Source organism: Babylonia areolata, chromosome 3 (genome assembly GCF_041734735.1).
Source record: "Babylonia areolata isolate BAREFJ2019XMU chromosome 3, ASM4173473v1, whole genome shotgun sequence".
NCBI classification, from domain to species: Eukaryota; Metazoa; Mollusca; class Gastropoda; order Neogastropoda; family Buccinidae; genus Babylonia; species Babylonia areolata.
The window spans coordinates 4,240,736-4,250,735 of NC_134878.1; the positions used below are offsets into that span (position 1 = coordinate 4,240,736).

At 43.7% G+C, this 10,000-nt stretch overlaps 1 protein-coding gene across 6 annotated transcripts in view; it reads right to left on the reverse strand.

Moving 5' to 3' along the window:
* Nucleotides 1-10,000, reverse strand: part of LOC143279679 (3',5'-cyclic-AMP phosphodiesterase 4C-like) — a 757,240-nt gene that overhangs the window by 103,219 nt on the left and 644,021 nt on the right. For all 6 annotated transcript variants that reach the window (XM_076583764.1, XM_076583765.1, XM_076583761.1 and 3 more), the window contains one exon: nt 466-578. In XM_076583764.1, coding sequence (XP_076439879.1) covers nt 466-578 — 113 coding nt within the window. The remainder of the gene's footprint in view (nt 1-465; nt 579-10,000) is intronic.

The following is a 10,000-nucleotide window of genomic DNA, read 5'->3' on the forward strand; positions in this document are numbered from 1 at the left end:
GCTTTGGGACAATAGCTCTATCTGAATTACGTTGGAACTGGAAACAAAATAACGATTTTAAATATTGTGGGCATGCGTTATGAACAATTTTATGCATAAGAATCAATGTGTTATATCTAATAAGTATATGAACAGGTAATATTTGAAGTTCTTTGTACATATTGTGCACAGATCCACCTGTGGTATTTACATGGTTAATCATCTTAATGGCACGTTTTTGTAAAGAGCAAAGGAGAAGGTGAAGGAGGAGGAGAAAAACAGCAACAAAATCCAAGAGTTGGGATTTTTCGTCGTATTTAGATGTTACTATTGTACTTTGAACAGTAACACCACCACCAACAAGAAACAACAACAAACAAGAAAGAAACACACACACACACACACACACACACAAACAGGACAAGAACTCCCTCTCTCTCGCACACACACATACACAGAGGAAGAGGTAAGGAGGCCGAGGCTGACCTTGCTGGAAGCCATGTCGGACACGGAGCGGTGTGTCTGTATTGTCTCCAGCTGCTCCATGCACCAGTCCAGCTCCTCCAGAGTTTCGATGGCCAGCTTCATGTAGGACTCGTCTGCAGGCACACACACACACACACACAGTCATAATCAAAATAAATAAACAGATACGTAGTAATTAGTTCCATTCGTAAGGTAGGTAGACTGGAAAAAAACAACACATGTAGGTAAGTAGAAAGGTAGGATGGAATATTGATAGTTATGGAGTAAGGTTTATAACAGGCAGGTGAGTAGTTAGGGAAACAGGTAGGTCGGGAGGCAGGTGTGTAGGCAGCTAGTTATTTGTATTTATCTTTTTTTTTGGTCACAACAGATTCCTCTGTGTGAAATTCGGGCTGCTCTCCCCAGGGAGAGCGCGTCGCAACACTGAGAGCGCCACCCATTTTTTTGGCATTTTTTCCTGCGTGCAGTTTTACTTGTTTTTCCTATCGAAGTGTATTTTTCTACTGAATTTTGCCAGGGACAACCCTTTTGTTGCCGTGGGTTCTTTTACGTACGCGAAGTGCATGCTGCACACGGGACTTCGGTTTATCGTCTCATCCGAATGACTAGCGTCCAGACCACCACTCAAGGTCTTGTGGAGGGGGAGAAAATATTGGCGAATGAACCGTGATTCGAACCATAGCGCTCAGATTATCTCGCTTCCTAAGCGGATGCGTTACCTCTAGGCCATCACTCCACTATAAGGAATAAGGGAGGTAGACAGTTAAGCAGTTACGAAGGAAGATGGGTAGGTAATTAGGTAGGGAGGAAGGCAGGTAGACATGACTTAGGTGGGTAGGTAGTTAGACAGGAAGGCAGGGAAGCAAATAACAGGTAGGAAGGCAGGTAGAGAGATACTGAATGGTGGGTAGGTAAGTTCAAGTATGCATGTGGGTATGTTCATGAATAGATGGTCTTTCCAGCCCTGAGACTGGATGGCCCCTTCGCGTATCGGCTGAGCAATGACCAACACTGTGACGTGGAAGGTTTTCTTTCTTTCTTTCCTTCAGAATGGCCTTTCTTTCTTTCTTTCCTTCTTAATGGAGTTTCTGGAAACTTACAGTAAGCGTTTACCGTAGGAGAGAGAGAGAGAGAGAGACGCCCGTGTGTGAGACTGAGTTCATCTGGACAAGCTATAAAATGTGTGTGTGCATGCCTGTGTGTGTGCGTGCGTGTGTGTAGAAAGAAAACATTTCAGCAGATACCACGTGACAAGTCCTCACTCACTTAATATAAAACCCATATTCAAATGGAAAAAAAAGAAAGAAAGATAGGAAACGGAAACACCGTAAGTCGAAGAAACATCATCTCAGTCCTATAGGACACGGCACCCTACCCTTCCGTAAAATACGAATTTTTCTTTCTCGTCATCTGTGACGTCCCAGTGCCTGAATTTGATCTGAGAACAAAGTACGTGGCGGGTAGGACAGCTTCAGAAAGTGCGTTGTGACATTGGCGTGGCACGCCATTCTTGTATGGGAGTTGTCAAGGTCGGCCATTCAAAAGTCGGTCAGCCGTTGTTTGAAACGTTCAAGTTACGGCTGAAAGCGACACAGTCTACAAAAGGCATTTAGAGCAGGCTAGCAGCACACAGAAATCATGTCCAAGTCACATGTTATACCATGTTGTATGTAGATTGGAGAATGTGTGTTCAACATCCAATATGTGATGACAAACGATATTATCATTATTATTATTATTATCATTAGTAGTAGAAGTAGTAGTAGTAGTAGTAGTATTGTTGTTGTTATCATTATCATCATAATCAATATTATTTCATTTTTGACTCATTTGTGTAAACAAAGTGTCCGTGTGTCTGTGTGTCCGTGGTAAACTTTAACATTGACATTTTCTCTGCAAATACTTTGTCAGTTGACACCAAATTTGGCATAAAAATAGGAAAAATTCAGTTCTTTCCAGTCATCTTGTTTAAAACAATATTGCACCTCTGGGATGGGCACAAAAAAAAAAAAAGAAAAAAAAAGCCTAATTATATGCAAACTACTGTTATATTTTTTGTATTCTCTAAACTCGGCACTTTGACCTCTTATTCTGACACAACAACAAGAGGAGGCATTATCATTTTTTGTTCAAACAGGAACTTCTTTTGCTGAGCATGGAATTTTTGTTTATTTTGCTAACGTTTTGGTGCAGATAGTAAAAAAGGGAAATTACTCTGTAATTAATGCCAGGGGACGTAATTTATCACAAGTGAGTCTTGAAGGCTTTGCCTCTCTTGGTTTTTATGTTGTTGTTTTACTTGGGAACGAGTGCGCGTGGTTGAAGCGTGACTGAACGACGCGGGGAAACCAATGACGAGCGCCCGGCCCCAAAGGCCGCTGTCAGTGGGCTCTAGCCAGGTAGGCAGCCTGTTACACACATGACTGTTTGAAAGGCGTGTACAGTGCGGCTTCTGGCCGATGATATGCGCTACATAAGTATCAGTAAATATAACCTTATCAGTAATGATAACATCTTTCACAATCACCGTCATCATAAATATAATGATAACGATCTATAATGATAACCACAGTAATACTAATATCATTATTATCATCACTATTATTATTATTGTTGTTGTTGCTGTTGTTAATAACATTATCATAATCATCATCTATCAATCTTCAGTCGACTATTGATTTACACGACACCAGTTAGATAACTGTGTGTATACTTGTCTATAAAAGGAGAAGATGGGCGCAATGTTTTGATGCATATTTTTCTATTCATAATTTCTTTCCTCCAGTGGGAATGCCGGGGGTCGGTATAAACTGTATCCCAGCCTTTTTGAGAAAGACAGAATGAAGCGTTACCTACAATACACAGACAGACAGACGGAAAGAGACAGACAGAAGGACAAACAGAGGATACAGATTGAGGAAAGGGCATGCGGTTTATTTCATCATGGAAAGGTCTGACAGCAGAGTTACAAGGTCACCAGATTCAAGGAGTGACATCAAGTTAAATCGGGAACGTTTTACGCTGAACGAAATAGATCCAAGTCGGGGACTGCCCAAACCGAATTTTGAATGTGTGTGTGTGTGTGTGTGTGTGTGTGTGTGTGTGTGTGTGTGTGTGTGAGAGAGAGAGAGAGAGAGAGAGAGAGAGAGAGAGAGAGACAGAGACAGAGATACTGTCTACGTCAGGTGTGTGTGTGTGACCCCACTCACCCACCCACAACCTACCTACTGTCCCCTTCCATATGCGCGAGCGCGCGCGCGCGCACACACACACACGTACGTACAGATGCGCGCGAACACAGAACTCACACGCACACAACACACACAGACACACACCCTGCCTGCTCACTGTCGCCTTCGCTACCCTGAGACAAACTAATGACAGCACGTCTCACGTCTGAGCTTTCTGGGAAAGGAAAGGCGGAAAGGGAGACTGATTGGAAAAAAAAAAACACACCCAGAAAAGAGATACGTGCGAAAGGTCGACAGATGGTGTGGGAGTGAAATCAAAACAGTCTGTTTTTCTCTTCCTAATTCTCTGCCTGGCTTCACAGCTGCTGTTGTTGAATGCTTTGTGTTGATCAGCGGCTGCGCACTGGGCCATATATATATATATATCGATTCCTGATTAAGTCGAAACAAAAAAAGCAACTTGTTACAATGGATATCATGTTGGTTTCATGATATGGATGTCAATGAACTCGAACAAAAATAAGTGTGAGTTAGAGAGAGAGAGAGAGAGAGAGAGAGAGAGAGAGAGATTTCACAACCACAAAAGAACTAACGCATGCATGCGCACGCACGCACAATTGTACACACACACGCGCGCACGAACACAAACAACCACAGTAATATAAGGCCTAAAAAACAAAACAAAACAAAACAAAACGGCAACATCTCCGTTTCGCAAGCAAACAGAACGTGGTACAGGTTCATTCGAGACTCCGCTGTTAATACTAACGCTGGAAATGTAGCCGTAATTTCACACCACCTTGGTAATATCAAATATCCCCGTGTTTTCGTCTTAAGGTTTATGCTCATGTTGTGTGCGTTTGCATGTGAAACCTTCCGCGCGCTTGTCTCTTTCACTCCCTTTTCATATCGCAAAGACAGAGGGAGAAAGAAAGAAAGAATGAATGAATGAATGAGTTTATTTATCGAGGGTGAAAAAAGGATTATGCACACAAAAAAATGTTTCTGTTGTCAAGTGGGTTTTGACGCGGCATCGCACGTTTCTTGTTGGGTCACCGGAGATATGTTAATGAACGAATATTACTGCACGAGAATATCAGAGTATGTCGGACGGTGAAAAAAACACACGCACTTCACCTCCACTATTGTGGAAACACAAAGAGAACACTTACTCTGAACCACCTTCTACGTTGTCGATAACAAACCAGTGTATACTGCACTTCCCCCCCCCCCCATCCTCACGTTCTTAACTCTCTCCATACGAACGGCGAAAGAGACGACGTTAACAGCGTTTCATCCCAATTACCATCATCAAAATATTGCAAGCGGAACGCTCTTATACTGAAGAAGTGAATGTTGACAAAGAATACCACAGTTCTGACGACGGAAGCTAAAGGTTGGGTCATTGAGCAACCCACTGGACATCCGAGGGGTCTGTGTAGAGGAGAAGAGAGGACTGGCCGTACTGAGCCTGAGTTAATCTAAACTTTGTCATTGTATGTCTCAATCGCTTGTTCATAATTAATGCTAAGTATTTTTTCCCCGCTAAATACTTTTCAACTGGCAGGATCACAGAAAAAATGGCAGAAAAAAATGGCTTTCTGCACATGGACGTGCGCGTGAGTACGAACAGGGGTGTGTCACATCTGACCCATATTTCAACAGCGGGGAACATGAATTTACCTGTTTTCAGTATTAAAAAAAAAAGAGAAAAATAGAAAAAAAGAACATTCTTTCACTCGCCCCAAGGAAATGAGAAAAGATGTCTTGTGTCCCACACACGTAAAACACATAATTACACTCTATAAATCAAGGAGCACCGTATAAATCATGAGCATATTCACCGACTTGCCTGGGTTTCTTGATAAAGTAGAAACGATAGAGAGACAGACAGACAGACAAACACACACACACACACAGAGAAAGAGAGACAGACAGAGACAGAGAAACGCAGAGAGCGAGCACAACACATCGCACACACATACAAGTACTGGTGGGAAAAAAGAAGAGGGCGTCGACTTCTCACTTCGTTTTCGTTGGAAAACAAGAGCCAGAGAGAGAGAGAGAGAGAGAGACAGACAGACACACAGAGAGAGAGAGAGAGAGAGAGAGAGAGAGACAGAGACACAGAGAGACAGACAGACAGACAGACAGAAACAGAAGGAGTAAATCAAAACAGAATATACGCAAATAACGTTTTTGATTGATGCATGTTTTCAAACTGTATGCAGAAAAAAATACCAGGGCAATATCTACCCCACCCCCCTCCCCACTTCTATCCTCCTCCTCACCTTCAACCACCCCCCTTCCCCCACCACACCCCCACTTCCTCTCCCAACCCCCCCAACACTGACCCACTCTCGCTCACAAAGTCCGTTTACGTTGTTAATATACATCATGCGTGTTTTGTGACAGGAAAACTCAAGGACATTCTCACTCCCCCCCCCCGCCCCCACCTCTCTCTCTCTGTGTAAGAAAGCCAAAGGATATCATCTTTCTCCCTTCACTCCACGCCCCCCCCCCTCTCCTTCTCTCACTCTCTAATTGCGTGTTTGTGTATTTTCGGCTGTTTGTAAACAGCTGCTATGTGCTGGAAAACACGAAACGCCCAAGGCCATACTTTCCTCTCCTCCGTTCCATTCTCACTCCTCTCACATCGAGTATTGTTTACACACAGGCCATTTCTGCATGTGTGGCATATATATTTTTTCTTCGCCAAAAGCGGGCAAGCCCGATCATTAATTAAATTCGTCTGTTGTTTATGAAACAGACCATTCGGTATGGCACAAAACACACACACACACACAAAACAAAAAAAAAAACCCAACTAAACAAACAAACAAAAAACCGAAATGCGAGCACGCTCCGTCATGAGTTAAAATGCAATACTGATTGGGGACAACAACTCCAAAACTGCCATTCAAGAAAACTCTCTCTGCCTCTGTTTCTTCCTTTCTCTCTTTCTTCCCGTCTGTGTGCGCGCGCAAACACAGACAGACAGACAGACACACACACACCATCGCACACGTTAGTAGAGAGGGAGAGAGAGAGGGGGAGAGAGAGAGAGAGAGGGGGAGAAGAGGAGGGGGCGGGGGCAGACAGAACAGACATGGCCACACAGCCATGATGAATGTTGAATCGTCAACGGACCATTTCTTTATGAAGGAATGAATGAATGAATAAACTAAGTCTGCATAAAAGAAAACCCATGACGCGACCTCTTGGTCCAGGGGGACAAAAAATAAACCAGCTTCTCTGGCGGCAGGAAATGGGATGACTGAACTTCCGGCAGCCATGGGTGTCTTCGCTTTGTGACCCAGTCTTGTGACGTGACCTCGTTCCCCCCCCTCCCTTTCCATCTTCCCCTCCGTCTTCAGAGATGCCAACCGCTGTTACGTGTTTGTAGGAAGCATCGAGAAATTTTGTAGGAACACTCCGAGCCACATCAGCAAACGGGCACAGATACTGTTTGGCCGAGACGTAACTTGATTTAGCCACGTTCTCTCTTAGTCTCTTTCAGCTGATTGGTCCACTCAATGCTGTTTCAATGTAAACACGCATGCAATTAGCTGAGAACATCACGTGAGATCAAGGTTAGCAGTGACTGCCCTGGCCTCGTGATCGATGTCTTGAACGGTTGGGTAATGTTACGACAGGAAAGTATGTGACTATGCTATCTGGTGGAAAAATGAACACGGAACAATTTTGACGTTGGCGTAACGTCAGAACAAACTGCGATCGAGCGTAACCAGAAAAAGACATGCCAGAAAAAACAAACAAACAAACAAAAAAAACAACACACAAACAAACCGTGCAGTCAACAATATTATGCTACATTTTCTGAAAAGGTATTTTACTCAAGAAAAGAAATTCTTTTCAATCGTCCCCAGAGAGAGAGAGAGAGAGAGAGAGAGAGAGAGAGAGAGAGAGAGAGTTTATCAATGGGTAATAACTGTATCTGTAGTGAATGTGAAATAATCAATAGTTTTCCAGCTTCGTTTCAACAGTAAGATAACCTACACTTAGTAAATGAAAAATACACGTAGAAAACAACAGCAACAATAAAAGCTCAATATATCTAAAGTACAAAGGCACACACAAAAAGTTCCATATGTATATATCTACGCCGCGCGCACACACACACACACAATTCGAAAACATGAACACCTGCACGCACGCGGGCGCACGCGTACAAGCACGTATGCACACACACACACACACACACACATCAATGAAATAGAGCATACAGTTGGACACACGGCGCGGGATTAGCCGTGTCATATATCAAACGACCAACGCATTAGACATCACTTCGCGCCCACATCCATCTCTGCTGCTCCACGACCATCACAACAACAACATACGTTCATTTCTGTTCCTACCGTCAGAACATACATCATCTCTCTCTCTCTCTCTTCCCTCCCTCCCCTGAATGACTTTGCTATTTTTCTTTCCCCATCTTTCCTTTGTATTACAAGCCTACCTTCCACCCCCCTGCATACACACACACACACACACTCTCTCTCTCTCTCTCACCGCATCTTCTCTCTTTACTTATTCATATGTATGTGCTCCTCTTGCATCTCCCCCCCTCCCTTACATTTCTGGTAAATCACCTCTCTCTCTCTCTACTTTTTTACCTAGTATTGTGTAGTGTATACCTTATTCTGGGCGGGGACTGGATGTAAAAAACCAACACACCACCAAACAAACAAAAACCAAAAAAAAACAAAACAAAAAAACCAACAAAAAAAAAAAAACCCAACAAAAAAAACAACAAAAAAACCCCACCAGTGCTTATCTATTATCCTCGAAATAAAGAATTTCGTCTCGTCTTGTCTCGTCTCTCTGTGGCTCTCTTCCATCAGTCCCTTAAAATAGTGAGTGCCCACTATGGGACACTTCCGGGCGATTCCATCATGTGCACTTCGCAGTCTACAATCAGGTCAGGTCAACTTACCTGACCTCATGACCCATATACTGGATGGGGGAAGTTAATTTATTTCATTACAGTATGTCCCCCCCCCCCTCTCCCTGTGGTGTGGTTCATGATGGATTTCTCACCTCATATCTCTGAAAGGGCGTGTGTGCATGTGTCCACGTACGTGTACATGCCCACGCGCGCGCGCGTGTGTTTGTGTGCGTGTGTACGTGCATGCGTTGGTGTGTAGATATTCAGCGAACTCAAGCCTGCAAGCATACGTATGTATGCAAGCCTACTTTTGTATTACTTGCATGCAGGTCTTTGCGCGAGCGCCGTACATGTGTCAGGTTACGAGCACACATGTATACGCGCACGTATGCGTTTGTGTATGACTGTGCTCGTGCATGCATATGTATACGAGGAAGAGGGAGCATTTACGTGTACGTGTTCACCCACATGTTCATCCGAGTAGTACACGTCGCCACCACCCCCACTCACATCCCCCCGTTCTTTACCACTCTTATCCCTTCCTCCTATCCCTGCCGGCTATTACTAAAAAAAAAAAAAAAAAAAAAAAAAAAAAAAAAAAAAAGGAAACCAACAACAACAAAAAACAACTGCCGGCTATTACCAAAACATAAAAAAAGAAAAAAAAGAAGAAGAAAACATGGGAAAAAAAAGAAACAGAGAAGAAGACGAAGGAGAAGAGGAAGAAGAAGAAAGAAAGAAAGAAAGAAAGAAAGAAAAACCGGCTGTCTTGAAATGAAAGTCCTGAGTCTCGTTTGAAACTGTGAAGGAGCAAAACCTTCCATCGCTCAACGGATCAAAAGGAGGGCGTCTACCTGTCTGCCGTTCACCTGACCCGTCATCCCTCCTTGACGTCAGTGGGAAATGACGTCACAAATGACCCTCGCCAACCGACAACGTGAGCAGAAAGAATGAGGCGGGGGTGGGGCTGGAGGAGGAGGAGAAGAATGGACGAATGAAAGAAGAAGAAGAAGAGAAGACGTAAAGAGCAGAAGAATGAAGAAAGGAAGGAAAGGAAAGGAACAGAAGAATTAAGAAAGGAAGGAGTGGGAAAGGAAAGAACACATGAATGAAGAATGTCTCACACAGAATAAAGTACAAGATCAGCACTCTATGTTATAAATGCATTCACAAATCTGCCCCTTCCTATCTTTGTGGCTCCCTTCACCTCTACACTCCATCTCGCTCACTACGATCAGCTTCGGATCCACTCTGTTTACGCATACCCAGATTCAAACTGTTGGACGCCGTTCTTTCTGTCTCTGGACCTTGTATTTGGAATGAACTTTCTCTTTCGCTTCGTCAGGTCCCCGCACTCAGCTCTTTCAAGTCTGGCCTTAAAACCCACCTCTTCACAAGATAGCCAGCCTCCCTCCCCTACCTCTTCCTTGTC